This window comes from Urocitellus parryii, chromosome 9 (genome assembly GCF_045843805.1).
Source record: "Urocitellus parryii isolate mUroPar1 chromosome 9, mUroPar1.hap1, whole genome shotgun sequence".
NCBI classification, from domain to species: Eukaryota; Metazoa; Chordata; class Mammalia; order Rodentia; family Sciuridae; genus Urocitellus; species Urocitellus parryii.
This window is the reverse complement of record NC_135539.1, coordinates 35731778-35751474: the sequence shown is the minus strand read 5'-3', so window position 1 is coordinate 35751474 and position 19697 is coordinate 35731778. Positions and strand designations below refer to the sequence as shown.

Sequence of the window (19697 nt, the reverse complement as noted above, 5' to 3'; positions counted from 1 at the left end):
AGCAGTTGGGAGAACCTACACTTCTAAATCTTGAGTTTGGATCTTTCCCTGGATTAGTGACATGTAATATATTTTGTTGTGATGCTAGGCATCAACAGCAAGCTGCAGCTTCCAGTAAGTTCTATGATCATGAGAGGAAAGAACCCACCCCTATAGGATGCTGTGTTGTTTATTTCAATGTTCAGTATGTCAGATGTAGTCATGTGGTCTCAATGGCTGGTACTTTCAACTTAGGCTGGCTTTGTGGAGAGGTAATCCCGTTGTTAAGTCAAGGAACATTAGTATCTCTCTCTCTCTCTTTTTTTTATGTTTTAGTTTTTTTTTTTGTTTTTTTTTTTTAGGTGGATACAATATCTTTACTTTTTTAATGTGGTGTTGGGGATCGAACTCAGTGCCCCGTGCATGCCAGGCGAGTGCACTACTGCTTGAGCCACATCCCCAGCCAGAACATTAGTATTTCTAAGAAAGCACATAATATCAATCAGTTCAACATGAATTTAACAGTCAAATGTGTTGAGCACTAGCCTAGGCACTAACATACTAGATGTCAGCTAAAGAACCAGACATATCCAAAGTGCATAGCACATATTTATAACAACAACAACAACAACAAAAAGTAAGGGTTTGCCATTACTCAGAATGGAATGGGCAGTAAATCCAAGTACACAATTCTGAGCTCTTTAATAGTTGATTCATGGTTGCTTTTACCTAGCCAGCTGACATACAGAACATATTTACTTCTTTCCTACAGCAGTAAGAAAACCTTTCTTCCTAAGATCAAACCCAAAGGACTGCCACCACTGGGGAGAGGCCAGAGCGATGAATCTGGGAGGCAGAGGTACAGTCTATGACTGTCTCTGCCTGGCTGCAGCCACAGAAGGTGCCAACTCTGCCAGGATCTGACTTGCAAGGAAGGGCAGAGCATAAGCATCCCTGCTGGCTCCTGGAGGCAGGATTTTCCCAAGGGCCTGATGTACAGCAGCATCCAGCCACTAGACCAGACAAACTCAGAAGAGACAGATGCAGATGCCAATTATTTGCAGCACAAAGAATCTCTGAGGACCAGAGGCTCAGGTTTGGTGACTGGCCTCTTCTATCCCTCAGGAAACCTGTAGGGATGCTAGTCATGATAATAAGTTGCTGGGAGGGTAAGGTATTAGGAGGGTCAGGAAGACAGGTCTTCAGGGCGGCCCCAGCAGCATGGGCTGGGCTGAGGGCCTCCATTGCTACCAGCCATCCCCTTTGGACTCCCCCTTCTTACAGCTTACTCTCTTTGGAGTTTCACAGGTTGGCTACACTCAACTATGTCCATGTCCTTGCTTCCAGTGTTTACCAGTCCTAAGAGCATTAAGGAACAGAGCTCCTGGCTGGGCCGACAGGTAAGGACCAGAAGACTGGCTGAGTGCAGGTCTAACACTGTCCAATGCAGTGAAGCAGCTCCTTAGATAATGGGTGAATGGCAGAAAGTGGACCTTGGGCCTGACTGTGGCTATTTTCAATCTCTTCAAAGCATTTTGAAAAACAATCTCTTAGGGGCTTGGGGCTGGGGCTCAGTGGTAGAGAGCTCGCCTGGCACATGCAGGACCCTGCGTTTGATCCTCAGCACCACATAAAAATAAATAAAGGTATTGTGTCCTATTACAACTAAAAAATAAACATTTAAAAAAATCTCTTAAACTGCATCACCTCTAAAAATGGGCTAATCTGTGGCATTTAATTAGCAAAACTGCTTTTGGTGATGATTAGCTGCTTTCACTCTAGTATTTGTACTGGCCACACGGCTGGGCTGGGGCTCCATGGCGGAGGCTTGCCTAACATTGTGAGGCCCTGGGTTCAATCCTCAGCACCACATAAATATAAAATAAAGACATTGTGCCAACCTAAAACTAAAAAAAAAAAAAAAATAAAAAAAAAAAAAATAAAATAAAATGTAGTGGCCAAGTGCCATTGCTGTATGTCTTGGTAGATACTGGGGATTCAACAGTGACCTGGGGAGGAGGCTCAGGAAAATCAGTTTAAAAATTAGATTCTGGCTTTTGGCTCCACTGTAACCAGCTGTGAGGCCAGGAATCAATTTCCTCAATGGTGAACTACCAGTCAGACTTCCAGCTTTATGAATGCTAGGACTAGGACAGATTATAGGAAACCCTGTTCTATATAAACCCTGGTTTTTAATTTTATTTAAATTCACTAGCCCCTTACATTAAATCAGGAGAGAAAGAGCTCCGTTCCAAATTCCAAAAAAGAGCTCAGTTCCAAATTCCAAATTGATCCTCACAATTCAGTTTCTGTATTTGTGATCCTGCCTCTTGCTAAAGTTTGTTTGTAAGCCAAACTCATGGGGCTTTTCAGTCACTTTCAAAGACAAAGTGGTGAAAAACCCGAGTCCTCTGATGGGCATGTGCCTATGAAAGCTGAAATGACAGCAGTGCAAAAATGGAAAAAGAGCACAGGCAGCCCCTGGAGAAGTTATGCTATGCAGAAGCAGAAATGTGGGGAGGGAATAGAGGGACAGGTTTAGTCAAGAGAAGTTTGTCTTCAAATAGAGGAGCTACTGAACACACTGATAGATGCTGCAGTAGAAACAAGGTAACGGAGGGACCAAATCTCTGAATAAACTGGAAGGTGAAGGGATCTAGCAGAAGGATTGGTTTTAATACAATGGGAATCCCCTTTTCACAGCTGAACAGAGGGGAGGAGAGGAGATGGGACCAGATATAGGTGGGTGGTCACCTGGAGAAGGAAGGAGAAGGGACTCTCTGAGGAAGCACTAGCTCCTCTCTGGATCATGTATTTTTACTGGCTCTGAGTATTTTTACTGGTGGGAGGTTTTCCAAGTAAAGGTGGCCTGAGATGATCACCTCGGCAGGAGTAGCAGATACAGTTATCAGAACAACCCAGGGCCACCAGCAGCCATGGGCAAGTATCCACTTGAGGTTGTAGTAATAAATTAAAATCCAATCATCCAGAGAAAAATCTTATCAACTCAACAGATGCAGCAGAAGTGGGACAAAATTCAATGCTCACTCATAGTAAAACTCTAAGAATAGAAAGAAACACTAATGTTATGATTAATGGTAAAAACACTTTGAGTTCTTTTCTGTGAGACTGGGTATAAGGCAGGATGCCCTCTCCTTGCTTTCTACTGGGGGTCTTGCACATTGCAATAGGACAACTAGAATAAAAAGGTACTCGGATCAAAAGGAAGATACTGGATGTGTGGTGCACAACTGTAATCCCAGCAGCTCAGGAGGCTGAGGCACTAAACAACTCAGTGATGCCTTGTCTCTAAATAAAATACAAAACAGGGTTGGGGATGTGGTTCAGTGGTCAAGTGCCCCTGAGTTCAATCCCCACTACCAAAAAAAGGAAGATACCACAATACTCCAAAACATAAGCACAGGCAAAGACTTTCTCAATAGGACCTCTAAAGCCAAAGAAATATTACCAGAAGTTAATAAATGAAATGGCATTAAATTAAAAAGCTTTTGTACACCTAAGATTTGTGAAGCCCTGGGTTCAATTCCCCAGCAATGCAAAAGTGAAAGAGAACCTACATAATGGGAGAAAAATCTTTGTTGATCTTCTGACAGGATAATATCCAGAATACATAGAGAACTCAAAAAACTTAGCTGGGCGAAATGGTGCATGCCTGTAATCTCAGTGGCTCTGGAGGCTGAGATGGGAGGATGGCAAGTTCAAAGACAGCCTCAGCAATGGTGAGGCACTAAGCAACTCAGTGAGACTTGTCTCTAAATAAAATACAAAATAGGGCTGGGGATGTGGCTCAGTGGATGAGTGACCCTGAGTTTAATCCTTAGTACCAGAAAACAAAAAACAACACCAAAACCCCCCAATAATCTGATAACTTTTCTATGGAAATTTCCATTAATAAAATCTTGGAAAAAGAAGAGGAAGTAATGTAGTCAGTTATCTCAAAGTAACACAGAGGGAGGGGATCTCTGAGTCGGGGTGTCTGCTCATCTTCTCATCCAACTATGATTTTGAAATGATTTTCCCGAAATTTTTATGAAATAAAGTAGAGGATATTTCTTTCAGAATTTTTAAAATGAGGAATGAAGGCAGGAAAACTCTTTAGAGATAAACATTCATAAGAGTAAAATGAAATAAACCTCCATATGCCTACCACCTAGATAAACACATTAACTATTATTTTTTTTCCTACCTGATTTTCTTGATCCCTCAGTGCTTTAGTAAAACCCTCTAAACAAAGGACACAGGAAAAATGTCTTTTCCAGACATGAAATGAAAGTGGAAGACTTTGTAAATCAAAAAACCTGCAGGTGGATAGAGAATTCACTGTAAAACATGGCACCAAGGTACTGGAGGACAATGCTGAGAAAAGTCTTAACAGGATGGAGGATGTTCTGGTGGTAGAGCCTTACGGGACCAGACTGAGCCATGCCTTGGAATGGTGAAGACAGACATAAGTAAACAAGGTGAAAAAGCAAATGACACCCCAGAAAAAAGTATTTGCCAACCACAACAAATGGCTTATTGCTTTAAATCTATAAAAGACAAATAACCCAACAAAAAAGCAGGCAAAGAAAACAAACAGGCAGTTACCTAAAAAAAGGAAAAGGCAGCAAATGAGTACATGAAAAAAAGAGTCCCACTTCCATCAACTGGAGAATTGTAAATAATGAAGGCAAATGGACTTTACAAACTTCAGAGTGTGAATAGGAAATTGCATGGTGATGCCTAACCTGGGAGGGGTGTGAGGAAGCAGGCCAGTTCACACCCTGGCAACACACACATAAACACTACCTTTGCTAAGGGCAGTGAGGCAGAGTCCTTCCATTTTAAAATGCATACTTCCCACTGCAGGAAGCTACAGTACAGTTATGCTCACAAGTGGGCAAAACAAAGAAGTCCACTTCTGCAGGTCTACTCAAGAGAAATGAAAACATACATTCACACAGGAACTTGTGCACAAATGTTCAAGGCAGCACTATTTACAATAGCCCCTAGATGGAACCAACCCAAATGTCCAGCAACAAAATCATATATCCATACAATAAAAATAAGCAATAAAAATAAGTGAAGTACTGATACATGCTACAGCAGGGATGAACCATGAAAACATTCTAAATGAAAGAAGCCAGACACAGGATTCCATTTATCTCAAATGTCCAGACAGCAAAATCTATAGAAGCAGAAAGTAGATTAGTGGTGATGCAGGGCTGGTGGGAGGAAACAGGGAGTGACTGCTAATGGACTTAGGGTCACTTTGGGGGATGATAAAACATTTTAAAATTAGATTATGGTGGGCTGCACAACTTAGTAAATATACTAAAACCCACTGGATCATACACTTTAAACAGATTTATATACCATAAGAGATATATAAATTACATTCCAAAAGGGCTGTTAAAAAATACAATAAAAAAACCTTAGGCAGCCTATTGCAGAAATCTGAACTTTGGCTGATTTATTAAGATCTGATGCAAGCAAGTAACAAGGGACTCTGATTGTCAAGTCATGCTGCTCATGAGAAAATGGGCCACACAGGACAGAAATTAAGTGTCAGAGCAGACCCTCCCAGAGACCACAGTCCAGGACCTCAAGTGGATATCCTGGGAAATATCCAGATGGGTATCCAGGGTCTGTGAAACCACTGAAATCATACAATAAATGTAGAGTTTTCTGGGGGGAAACATCTGCAACTGCCATCAGATTTCCAAGGGAGTTTTTACCAGGATGAAGTCAAATGGCGGAGGAACACCAGTGTCTCCAGAATGAACACAGAACATAATTTAATTATTATATTAAATTTCACACTCAAGAGAACTTTCTAATGCACAAGCATACATGGAACCCACATACAGGGACCATTTTTCCACTAAACTACAGACAGCTTGGCCCTTCCTGGAAATAAAATGGTAAACAATGAATTGGGTTAATTATGAAAGATATGACAGTCAAACGGGAAGAAAAAGATACAAGGCTGTGTCACTGCTCAGGATGGCATGGTGCCAGCACACCAGTGCCAGAATGTACTCAGACTGACAAAGAGAAAGTATGAACATGAACTCCATGACCTCAAGTGGATAAGGCCTAGCTTTTAGGACTCATTCTAGGTGGCTTCTGTCACAATTTTTGCCAATGTTCTTCTTAGAGATTGCCTACCTGAAAATCTAACTTAGAAAATTAATTACTTGATTGAAGCAAGAACGTTGCTTTGCTTCTGCTGGCAGAGTTTCTAGCTGGCAATGATAAAGCTCCTAAAGTGAGAGGAACAAAGCCATTAAATAATTGATAGAACACACTTCCGCACAAGCCTGTTGGATGCCTGGAGCTCTATGGGGATGCAAGTTAAGAGCCCGATATTCCATTACAACAGATTTAGGCAATGAGGGGCTACTAGAGTTTCTCCATTACTATAAATCTCACTGAAATTAATATTCCAAACAGCACATGGCCTGTCAAATAGAAATGATTTCAGAAAGCACCAGTTCTCAAACCTTAAGATGCAGATGATGGCTGTAAAGTAAATGATGATTAGTTTCTCGGCCAAGCAAGAAGGCTGATAAAAGGGGTTATATGTTGATGGATGCATTTCTATAATTTTCATAGGCTCCATTCACTACTGCTGAGTTAAGGAACATTCTGCTTGTGTTTTAGAACTGAATGCTTCATGAGGTCTGCTTTCCTAGTTCAGAAATGTATAAAATGCAAAGAACATATACAATGTAGAATCTGAAAAAGCTAACTTCTGAACTTTTATTTTTGCCTAATAATGGAGGATATTGTTGCAGTAATATTTTAGAGAAAAGGGACCACATATCTGTGCACTGTGTTTCTTTAAACAAGAAATGCATCTACAGAGAAAGAATGAGAAAACATATGGAGCATACATCAACAATGGACAAGTTTATCTGAGAATCTGCAACTTTCCCCTAAGTTTAAAATTACGATAACACAGGCAGCAAAAAAATCTTACCATGCTTCTGAGTAAAGATTTTAGTTTTTGTTTGTTTTCAAGAAATAAAGAACAAAAGCAGTTGTCGACCTTGCTTTTCCCCTAAACTGGTTCTGGCTCATTCTTTCTGTAATAGCAACAGACTGAAAGTAAAGATTTGACTTTATGATGTATCACAAAGAGTTGAGAGAGTACAAGCCAACACTGAGCCTGAACTAAAATACGGAGATATGAAGCAAGATCCTTTCAGTTTACTTATAGAAGAAAGCTAGAAAACAACCTTTGATGTTCAGTAGAAAACTAACCTGTTTCCTGACAGACATTCTTTTCTCTACTCAAAGTGAGAGAGGAAAGGTAGATAATGTTCTAGGGAAAGAACAATAAAACAGCTTTAATTTAAAAGTATTAACTCCAAAAAATCCATTTTATCTGTTTTAAAGTACCAAAGTTCACTAGGTGGAATACAGAAACTAATATTCCTCCTTAAAAAGACACTACTAAGACATTAGATTAGATTCCACCAAAAGCCAGCAAACTTTATGTTGAGAAAAAATAAAAAATAAAGGTTTTTATACTCTTATACCCTTTCTAAGAATTGGGCCTCTAAACAAAGTCAAATTGAGAATTTCAAAACAGATGACTACAGTGACTATGGCAACAGTTTAATAGCACAATTCGGGCATTTCATTTGGATACAGACTTAATAAATGTTCCAGCCATTCATAAAAGCCAGGGATCCACTTCCAGAGATAGGACTAGTCTTCAGGAGGGAAGATCACATTTGGAGAGGTTCAGGAATGCTCACAGATGCCTGAGATCAGCAATCACTGATTCACACCTATCTTATCACCCAGATCACACTTTCAGCTCTACCTAGAAGAAAGGCTTTTTGGGAAGATTTAGTAAGCACCAGGAGGCAAGTCTGAGGACCAAAGGGAGTAAATTAGCGAGACAGCCAACAGGAGCCAGGCAGGGATGAGTCTGAGGCTTGGTTTACTAAGAGGGCCTTACCTTGGGGTAGCAAGAGGAACTGCAAGGAGCTGGACACTAAACTTGGAAGGGAGGACACCCAAAGGTTCACCTACAGAGAGGAACCAGGGCCCCTCACCTCCTAGTGGGCCATGAGAACACTGTACAAGTAAGCAGCACAAAGCAATCCTAGTGTCTTCACCTTGTGTTAACAGGTGAAGGAGTGTTGTTTATGTCTGTTTGCTGTTGATTGCATCCCCCAATCAAGACTTGAAACAAACACTTCTGGTCCTCTTCCATTTAGATGCAAGTGTCATGGAGGTGGAAATGCTGTCATTCCTGTCTCCAACCACCAGAACAGGCTGGCTCATGCAGGTCCTCAAGACTAGAACATTCACTGAATGAGTACACATGTGTGAACATGAGACAGCTATTCACACAAGCTCGATGAACCTCCCATTCTTGAGATAGTAATAATAAAAGTGGAATTCCATAATGGAACATAAACCACAGAGAAAACAAAGCTGACAATATTGGAACACTCAGAAGAAAATTCTGGCGAGGTCCGGCATTTTGGGGAACCCAGTTACCCAAATCTTAATGTTCATGCAGAGAAACAAAATGATAGTCAAGTCTCCCCTGAACCCATATCCCAGTGTGATAAGTTAGAAGTGGCATAGTGTGAATACTGCACTCCTTACTTCCCCAAAGCAAGGATCCTTAGCTTAGGTCAGGGCCACGGCAGATTAAGGTCTGCCTAAAATGTAAAATACAGAGAGGGAGAAAATATTTATAAACCACATATCCAACAAAGGACTATACCTAGGATATATAGAGAACTTACAATTCTTAGCAAACACAAAGCCACATAATGAGATAGTACTATACTTATCTATCAGAATGGCTGAAAAAAAAAAATAAAGGGGTAACACCAGATGCTGGTAGAGAAATCAGACCACTTACGGTACAGCCACCCTAGAAAACAGTTTGGCAGTTTTAAAAAAATGTACACGTACAATATCATATGACTCAGCAATTGTTCTCTTGGGCATTTCAAGAAATGAAAACTCGCGTCCAAAAAAAAACCTATACATGAGTGTTCACAGCAGCTTTATTTGTAGAAGCCCCAAACTGTAATAGCCTACATGTTCTTTTGACAGGTGAATGGTTAAACTGTGATACAGTCATACTGTGGAATACTACTGGGCTGCAAAAAGAAGAACTGTTGACATATATATATAAAACAGCTTGGATGAATTCCTAAGAAATGTGCTGACCAAAAACATCAATCAAAAGATTATATTCTTCTGCTATGGCTGGATATGGTTTGAGTGTCCCTCATAGGTTAGTTTGTTGGGGGCTTGGTTTCAAGGTGGCGCTTTTGTTAGGTGATGAATCCTCTAAGAGATGGTGCCTAGTGAGAGGTCCTTAGGTCACTGGGGTCCTACCCTCAAAAGGCATTAAAGTAGTTCTCTCAAGAGAGAGTGGTTATAAACAGTGCAAGCCTGGCCCTACCAAGTCTCTTTGGCTTCCAGGTTTCTAGATGTGATTGCCTGCTCCCTCATGTGCACACATCATTGTGTAGCCAGGAGGGCCTTCACTACAACTGAGCCAATGCAGCCAAAGTCCTTTTCTTCATAAGTTAGCTTATCTCAGGTATTTTGTTATGAAGAAAAGATAGCTTATCTCAGGTATTTTGTTATAGTGATAAAAAACTGACTAATATCATTTTCAAATTTAAGAAACTAAGATCAGTAACTGCCAGGGATTAGTGATGGGGGATGGGGTTGTGGAAGGGAGGCTAATGTGGTTATGAGGGCAACTGGAAGATCTTTTGGTTTTAGAACTGTGCAGTATCTTTACTGTGGTAATACAGCAATCTCCACAGGTATTAGGAGTATACAGAACTTGAATGCAAACAAATAAGCACAGGTAAAACTGGAGAAACAGGAACAGGAAAGAAGGACATCAATATTCTGACTGTGACATTATACTAAGGCTTTACAAGATGTTATCATTGGGGGAAACTGGACAGGGGTACAAGGGATCCACATTATTTCTTATAAATACATAAGCATCTCCAATTATCTTAATTAAAAAATTATTTATGGGGGAAGATTCAAACCTTTCTACTGTGGTCTCCCTGGGTCTATACCTTCAACTATTTCTTCACCAAGTATTGTTTTACATATAGTCATTGTTTTCCAAGACTGAAAACAATCTTAGAGACAGGCCCTATTTGTTTTGGAAAAAAATAAAAAGAAACTGAGGCCTAGAAATGAAGTAATCCCCTAAAGCTACACAGTAAGTGGCCAAACAAGCAAAGCACATGACCCTTCTGCTACTCCACACTACCTCTCTGATTCGTAGGCTACTCAAGTGCTATAAAATGACAACTTGAGAAAACAAATTGTTCCTGCAGGAGCTATAAAAATTTTCAATTTTCTGGAAGACCTTTATAAGAGTAAGCTAACTATTTTAAAATGGTATTAAAAAAGGGAAGAAATTATGGAATAATATATATGGTAAGATTCCCATAAAACAAAATTCTAAATGTACAATTTACATGTACGTAAATGCACAGAAAAAGAGCTAAAAGAATATCTAGAGATTATCACTAGTTGTCCCTCCCGGGAGACCAAAGAAAAAGAAGAGGATTGGTCAAGGGGCATCTGAACTTGAACCACCCACAGTGCTTGAGTTTAAGTCTTCATTCCAATTCAGGTACAACTGGTCTACTTTTTTTTTTTTAAGAAGGGAAAAAAGAAAACAAACACTTACTGCATTCATAGATCTGTTCCAGCTTATCCACAGAAGAAAGGGAGAAAAATTTATAACCGGACTTACTACCAACAGCTAGGGACCTGCAAAAAAGCCAAATTCAGAAATAAGAGCTGATACATGTAGACAGTGATAATGCACAAACTAACTCCCATGTCAGTAACCAGCATTCCTACCAGAAATTAGCATAGACCAAGTAATTTCACCCAGTTTATATCAGGTGTGTGGCAGAGGAAGTTGCTATAAAAATCAATAAAATATAGACAATACTCTTATTTGAAAGTTACATTCTTTTTCTGGATATCTACTGTACAGGACAATGGCTATAATAATAAAAATATACCACATACTCAAAACACTTCTCACTACAAAGAAAGTAACTATATGAGGTGATGGATATACCTTAATTAGCTTGATTACATCACTTTATAATGTATACATGTATTAAAGAATCATATTGTACAATTTAAATATATACAATTTATCCATCAAACACAAAACTGGGGAAAAGATTAAAAACACTAAAAAAAAACCAACTTACAAAACTCAAGTTTGAGATATGAATGAAAAAATGATCAGCCCTAAATTACTGATTCCCTCACAATAAACTAGGGATTCTCAAGGGATGCCTATAGGGAGTCCACTAGGGTCTGAGAAGTTAAGCAAGCTGGCCCTGCGTTCTAAATTTTAAAGATGTTTACAACCTCTGTGGACTTGGCATCTTTCTGCATTTCAGTAAGCCCTTTCACAATCATGTCTCAATCACCTAGGTTGTATTATGGCTGAGCAACAGGGTGAAAGCAAAACAAACCAAAAAGCTAACTTAGAACGCTGTTGGCTTAGAAAGAGAAGGATCCCTTCTGAAAGCTTCACATTTAAGATGCCATTTTAACTACCCAACAGTCCTGCTTTAGCAAAGAGGCTTGGAAAAACCTCAGGAGCTCGTCCAACCCTCCCCAGTGCAGGGGACCAGTGACACCAAATGAAGGATTTCCTGATCAAAAAATCCTTCTCTCCCAAATGCAACCGAACAAAGAAAACAGAAAAGAGAAGAAAGTGCAGCCTTCAGAAACAGAAAGAATGCGCAAATAAAGCAGGAAGTGGTGGGATATAGGAAGAATCAGATACTAAGATCACTTTTGTTTGTAATGTCTGGAAGAATGTGAAAACAAGTGGATAAACCAGAAGACCAGAAAGAATGAAGATGGACATATCATACTACTAGCATCTGTACCCCACAATAAAAATGAGAGGTATTTTAATGATCATGTCATCTATTAAAAATCTTTTAGATTTCCAAGTCTTACATGCACATGTGGAAGATATATAAAATGTAAGAAGGAAGCAACTATTAATAAGTTACACTGGTTCAGTCACACTGGTGGAGAGCAGAAACAAAAAATTTCTACCAGCTTTTTGATTTTTCTTTGCAAAACACTTTTCTATATTGAATTATTTTTTAAAAAATATTTTTAGATGTCATTTATTTATATGTGGTGCTGAGAATTGAACCCAGTGCCTCACACATGCTAGGCAAGTGCTCTACCACTGAGCCACAACCCCAGCTTTCTTTCCTGTGTTCTTAAAGCAAGGAAAAGGCAAATTCTTTTGAACTGATGGTTTCATCTACCCAGTATCAAATGGACAGACTGTAGGGCTTTGATAAAAATATTTTCCATGGCTGAGGGTGCAGTTCTATGGTACATGTGCTTAGCATGCATGAAGCCCTGGATTCACTCCTCAGTGGTACTCACATGCACACATGCACACACAATTCCTAACTTCAGTTTTGCTGACAGCTGTCACTTTTCCTCATGACTATATCATCATTAGCAGCCCTTTCCTTTTCTAATTTGCTGATTTGGAAACCAAATCATCAGTTATTAGCATTACGTATAAAATAAGCTTAGAAAAGGCCTTTCCCATGAGCAAGATTAATGAGCCTTAGAATCTGATCCTTGAATGTGAGTTTCCCTGACTCTCAAGTGTGCTCCCCACAGACAGTTAAAACCAGGCTTTGCCAATCAAGCTTGATGTTCTTATAGATATTCAGAAACTGATTTTGAATACTAAATGCCTCAGCTAGAATCTTAATCCCAAAGCCTATAAAATTTATTGTGTACTCCAATCAGTAAGAAATTGAAGTAAAAAAATCCCAAGTACTTTTCTGAGGTGTAGATATAGTATTGTAGGAACATAAACTTTTATCAGTAAAGGTAGGCAGTTAAAAATGATGTTAACTGTAAGTTGGCTGGGAATCTAGCTCACAGGCAGAGCACCAGCTGAGAATGAGCAAGACCCTGGGTTCACTGCCCAGCACAAACATAATAAAATACTGCCAACACCAGTAATCAGGTTCACACACCCCTCACTGATTTTGCTTTTAATAATTTCTCTTGATTTGCCTGACCACAAAATGGCAGATATGAGAAAGGTAGAATAGGAAAGTATGAGATTTACTCTAATGAATAATTTTATTAGCAATAAATGTTTGTGTTTTTCTAAGAGTTAACAGAGTGGTATCTTTAGGATCTTTTATTGACAATGGGTAAATAAAAACAAACACACATACAGACCTGTTTGTTTAATGCTCCCCACCCCCTCCCACTGCATGCCCTCAACTGTGCCTGGTAACCAAATCCAGAGACCCTGATTTGGTCCTTTGCAGAGACTAGGCCTTTCTTTGTTAGAGAGGAGAAGCAAGTGTCTTGAACACTCTGAACCAATCCTCTTTACCTTCATCACCCCTCCTCTTCTTCCTTCACTTCTGGAGCTGCCCTAGACAGACATTCCTGAGCCTTTCAGGGATTCTGCAGTGATTCTTAGCTTTCTCTACTAGCCATTTAGGATGCAGTTTCCTTTAACACTTGCTAGTTTCCCAATTTTGTTGCTAGCATCTCCTTTCTCATTCTTCCTACCCTATGAGTTGAGCCCTTTAAAATATCTTTTATGACATTTATGAGGATTTTGGGGGGGGGAGCCAAAATAAATGCTTGTGTTTGAGCCACCACATTTAACTAAAAGTCTCTGTCACTAAATTTAAACTTGAGCATTCAACATCTAAAAGGTAGCAACTTCCACCAAAAAAAAAAAAAAAGGAAATCAATGCTTTTTTTATTTGACTGCATTATCTCTTCTCTAACATGTTCTTACTCATCAGTCCATAAAGGCCTTTCCCTTTCATTATCTTCAAGAAAAGGCCATACTTGATTACGAGATTATGTGGACCAGGTCAACACTGTAAACAGAAAGCAGCCTGTCCCTGCTGCCAAGTGACTTGGTAGGTCTTGGCACCCTCACTTAGGACCATGGCTGCTCAGAGTTCATGGCAAAGACAGTACCTCTTCCCCAATGCACATGTCTCACCCCAGATGTGCACCTGGATAGCCCTAATGTCTTTCACACTCATTGGGAGACACACAAAATTCTTTCCTTCACTAAATTTTCTTCCCATGACCTTATCACTGTTCACCTAGAATCCACACCAGAAACTGGAAGTCATCCAGCTTCTCCCTTGACTGCACCAAGCATGACCCATGGGTCACACAAGTCCTGATGGCTAATCAGTCTCCTCCCCACTGGTCACTGTTGGCAGTGTGATTTTCAACTATATCCTCTGCACAGCAGGCAGAATGACCTCCAACTTTAGGGTGGAAGGAGCCTTACAAACCATCTTCAAGTTCCAGATGAGGACACAGTGGAGAGCAGTACCTCAATGAACAGTTAACTGTCAACTGGAAACATAAGAAACACAGTGGAAGGAAACAATCACTACCTCCAGACACTTCAAAACATCAGTCTACAAACACCAGGTTTGGGAAGTCAAGTCCCTTTATTCTATTTCTTTCAGAAATGTTTAAAACTGATTTGGCCATGTCACTAACTTCCCATAAGCTGTTGTATCCACTGGAAAAATTTAGTCCCTGATATTTCCACTTAAGAGGCAAGTGACCCTCTGACTCTTATTCACTGGTTCACTCCATTCAAAAAACCAAGAAGTGCTTCAATATAAGCCCTCTGCAGCGTCACTTTCAGAAACCAAGATGAAAACCTACCAAGCAAAAGAGAGGCGATCACGACCAGCTGCTCTTGCTGTCTCTTTCACTGCTCTAATTAAAAAACAAAAACCAGATGGTAAAAAGCAAATAAAATGTATTCACTTTTAGGATAAGAATCATGGGGGAAAAAACCCATAATATTTGAAATACGACCAATATAAGAAGAAAGGTAAAAGTTATAGTTTGTGTGGAATGAATATTGTGGTAAGCATTTAAAAGATAGAAGACCAAGTGAAATTACTATATGACATACATATATGCTATTAAGTGAAATGGCCTCCAAATGTCGTCTTTGAATACAGTAGATGTGGATTCTCCAGACACCCTTTGCCTTGCTAAAAACTGCATTCTTCGGTTAAAATAAACACTGGTGTCAGGAAGGGAGGGAAAGGCACGAACCACAAAGCCTTTCCACAAGAACTTTTCTATTTCTTTCAAGTGTAGCTTTAAAACAAACTATAGTCATGATAATCTAACAAACTTTTAGTATAATTCTAACTTACTATTCCCTCCAATTTATGTATAAAGTATATCAAGGACTCTTTGGCAAGTCAAAATTCTGACACCAAAATCTTCTCTTGAACTAGTAACTTCAAGACTGAGGAGTGGGCAACATATGATTTCCAAGTCTGCAAAGGTTCTACTTCAGGCCAGAATGACATCTCTTATTATATAGGGAATCTGGCAGTGAGTTTAAAATAACACAAGATAACACCGTTCTTACATTTGACTTTCCTCAGGTATTTATAAGAAACTAGTGAAAAGCTGATAAAGTGGTAGAAAATGTTTTGGAAATTCTCTCATTTAGACAAGGCATAAAACTCCATGATACTACCATTTCTTACTGGTTTCAAAATATAAAGGCTTAGAAACCAAGATCAGAATTGGTCTGAAAGGTCCTCTTCCCTACCTAGATTACTACACAGTCTATCCCAATTATAACAAACTGCAACAGGTTGTCTACACAGTTTTTGTTGCACTAGATTTCAGTCATACACACAACACTACATATTTGATACTTTTACTGTTTATAGATTACTACATCATTATTTTTAAATTCAACACCTTCAGAATTCTGCTCTGAAGGTAGAGAAAAGCAGAGTGGAAAGAATGCTGCAAGAGCACTCAGGAGACAGGATTCCACTCCTGCCCTCATCACTGTTAACCAATCGTGAGACTCAGGCAAGTTCTGAACCTTTCTGCATTTCAGTTCCCTGATCTGTAGCTGAAGCAGGTGATCTGCCCCTTTCCAACTCCCAACACAGCCCCAATGTGTGACTGTCTTCCAACATCTCACAACTTTGGGAAGACGCTATTGAGCACCTGTGGCACACCTCCGACCTGGTGTTTCCCAATCTACAATTAACTTTTAATTAGGGGGAAAAAAATCTCTTTTTACTTTGCTAATTTCATTCTGCCAGGAGCAACCCACTATTTAGTCTGAGGCCAAGTGACCCACTCCTCCTCTTTTTACATCACTTCCTCTTACTCACTTCCCAAGATGGCTCGCCTCCCTTCCAGGCCCATAACTCATCCTTCCTTCTCCAGTAACCTCATCTATTAACTATGCTCACAGGGCATCCCAGGCAGCCTCTGAAGAATCCGTTTCCGACCCATGTCAAATCTGGACAAAAGCATTCAGAATCCACGGGTTGGCATTAAGGTCTTTTCAAATTGCCCCAAGGAAGAACCACCCCTGGAAGCACTGGAGTCCCCGGGCACGTCTTTCTAACACTTCTCTGGGCTCTCTTTTCCCTAGGTCGGAGGCTGGGATCATTGCTAAGTTTGTCTCTTGTCTGAAGACGTCAAAGTCACCTGCCAAAAAAGAACAACGGGAGAAGAAGGAAAAGAAATCAAAGCGAGAGAAGGGGCTCTCGGAGGAGGAGGAGAGCGCGGATGGCGAGAGTGGGCAAAGAGGGCTGAGCCAGGAGGAGGGGGCGGGGACGCGGAGGCCACCCCTGCCCACCACTCGGCAGGCGGCCGCCACGGCTAATCGAGTCCAGAAGTTCGGCCCCAACTTTGTGAGAAGCGAGGTCCGACGTCAGCCTCCAGCCAGCAGGTGGAAACAGCCCTGCTCCATCCCCTCGTCGCCCGAGGTGCACCGCCAGAGGGTGCGCGGGGAGGCCCCCCGCGAGGCAGCCTCGGGCCTGCCCTCACCCCGACCCAGCCGAGCCGGCCGCGACCCCGGCCCGGTTCGGTCCGACCCAACCCAGACCCCGATCCGGCCTTACGTATTGTCCTGGTTGAAGTTGGCGAAAAGCAGCTGGCCAGCGCCGGCCTCGCCGCTCTGGCTCGCCAGGTTCATGGCTGCGCGCGGCGGGGCGGCCCGTGCGGGCGCGCGCGGGGACGGGTCTGGCTGCGCTCAGGGTCGGCGTCCGGCCCCGCTCGCCGCCTGGGTCGCTGCCACTCGCTGCTGCGGGATCAACCGCCGCCTCATCCCGGCCCCGCTCTTGTTTATGCTCCGGAGCCGGGGCGTCCTGCGCGCTTGCGCGGCTCCACCCCTCGCAACGCACGTCCTCTCGGCGCAGGCGCACTGTCGAGGCCACGCCCCCTCACCTCCGGCCGGGCCAGGGTTCGGGTCAAACACGCACGCGTGGGACGCGCCGTGGCGTGCTGCGGGAACGCATGCGCCTGGGGAGGAGAGGGTGGACGCTTTCTTGTGCGTGCTGCGGTCACCTTATTAATGCTGAGGGAGCCACCAAAGGCCGGTGGTGGTACAGAGAGCTCGTGCATCCCGTGGTATTTGATGCTCGCTGCAGCCTGGCGTAGAGAATGTTATATCCTCACTTTGTAGATTTCAGATCTACAAAATCATTTGCCAAGTGTTAGATCAGACTTTGGGAAACCACTCTGGGTTCCTGGGACAGGAGTCGACCTAGTCATTCAACAATATTTAGGAAGAGCCCAGCGTGGTGGCACACACCTGTAATTCCAGCCAGTGGGGAGGCTGAGGCAGAAGGATCGCAAATTCAAAGCCAGCCTCAGCAATTTAGCAAGGCTATAAGCAACTTAGATCCAGTCTCAAAAAATTTTAAAGGGGGACTTGACTCAGTGATGGAAAGCAAATGAAAGGTATTACAAAAAGAAAAAGAAATGAGAGACTTCAATGGACCAGTGATGTTTTATTATTCAGTGGAGGGGCACATTTTTGAAGGGAAGATGGGGGCGGGCTGCAACAAGGGTCAGGGTTTTACAGGGTTTTAGCAGGGCCAGGTCATGGGAGGAGTTTTGTTCGTGGGCCCATGGAGATCTTGTAGGGGGACAGTTGTAACCTTATCCCTTACCAGTCCCTGGGGCCTATGGTCCATATCCGTTGGTGATTAGGTGCCCCTAAACTCAGTAATCCCCAGAACCCACAACAAAAGCAAAACAACAAACAAAAAAAGCAATGTTTAGGAAGCGCCTTCCGTGTGACCCCAAAAGCTCCTCCTTTCCCTGAGAAGTTCTAGGGGGGAAGATATTTAAGTTACAATAACAAAACTGGGATACTGTTTTTTGTTGTTTTTTTTTTTGGGGGGGGGGCACACGCTTGGGATTGAATCCAGGGGCGCTTTACCACTGAGCCACATCCCCACTCTTTTTTATTTTGAGAGGGTCCTGCTAAATTGCTGAGGCTGACCTTGAACTTCCTGTCTCAGCATCCCATGTCACTGGGATTACAGGTGTACACCCCCCATCCTGGCTCACCTAAACTATTCTTACGGGCCAGGGGCTGTGCCATCATAGAAAGCTTCCAGGAGAAAAAGCTGAAGTCCGAGTACCAGCCAGAGGTGAGGGAGGCACTTAAATAGCAAAGGTCCTGGATGGGAGTGTGACCTGTTTAAGGAACTCCACGCTCAGGTTTGGGTGGGAAGATAGACAGGAGACAAGATTTGGCTGGAGGAACAGAAGATGACCAGATCAGGGTGGGTATTGTTAAGATCCACTAAACAAGAAATTGATCTTTCTCCCAAGAGCCATGGGCTGCCACCGAAGATAGTTAGGCAGGAAATAGGATCTAATTTGTGCTTAGGAAAATTAATCTTAGTCATAGGGTCAGGAAAAAATTACTGAGAAAAAGAAGACATCTCCAAAATTGTTAATATTTAAACAACTGACAATACCGTTTCAGTCAACTTTTTTTTTTTTTTTTTTTTTAAAGAGAGAGTTTTAGTTCTCGGCGGACACAACATCTTTGTTGGTATGTGGTGCTGAGGATCGAACCCGGGCCGCACGCATGCCAGGCGAGCCTTGAGCCACATCCCCAGCCCAACTTTTTTTTTTTTTCTGCTGTGACCAGCACAGTTCTAGAGAAGGAAAAGTTTAGTTGGAGACTTACGGTTTCAGAGGGCTCACTCCAGACGGCCAGGTCCATTCCTTGGGGATCAATCTGAAGCTGAATATCATGGTGGAAGGGTAAGGTAGAAGGAAGCAGCTCACAAGGTGAACAGGAAGCAGAGACAGAGAGAAGTTCTACCCTCCAGATATAAAACCTACAGCCACACCCCCCAATGAATCACTTCCTCCAGCCACATCCCACCCAACACTCAATGAATCCCATCAGGGATTAATTCACTGATTGGGTTAAGGCTATAACCTAGCCATTTTTCCTACAAACCTTGCATTGTCTCACGTGGCTTTCGGGGGCATCTCCCATCCAAACTGTAACAAATACCACTTGTGGGCAACACAGTAAAACAGTTGGAACTCTCATACGGCTGTGGATGAAGGTGCAGGAATTTACAACTACTTTGGAAAACTATTTGGCAGTATCTGCTGAAGTTGCTGAACTCATTCCCTGTGACTCAGCCTTATGGAGTCTAGGTACATTCTGCCCTCCGAATCCTCGGATTCAACCAACTGCAGGTTGAAAATATTTTGGGAGAAATTGCATCTGTATCTTATCATTATCTCTAAATAATGCAGTGCAACAACTGCTTACACTGTATTAGGTATAATAAGTAATC

At 41.8% G+C, this 19697-nt stretch overlaps 1 protein-coding gene across 6 annotated transcripts in view; it reads right to left on the bottom strand.

Moving 5' to 3' along the window:
- The window catches only part of Wipi2 (WD repeat domain, phosphoinositide interacting 2), a 34316-nt gene extending 17099 nt beyond the window's left edge, over positions 1-17217 (bottom strand). For 3 of the 6 annotated variants that reach the window (XM_026407195.2, XM_026407196.2, XM_026407199.2), the window contains exons 1-3: positions 16983-17217; positions 14749-14802; positions 10694-10776 (exon numbers count right to left, since the gene is read on the bottom strand). In XM_026407195.2, coding sequence (XP_026262980.1) covers positions 10694-10776; positions 14749-14802; positions 16983-17056 — 211 coding nt within the window. In that variant the 5' untranslated portion in view covers positions 17057-17217. The remainder of the gene's footprint in view (positions 1-10693; positions 10777-14748; positions 14803-16982) is intronic. The other 3 variants (XM_026407197.2, XM_026407198.2, XM_077802584.1) reach the window with 1 other exon arrangement.
- Positions 17218-19697: the final 2480 nt, after the last annotated feature.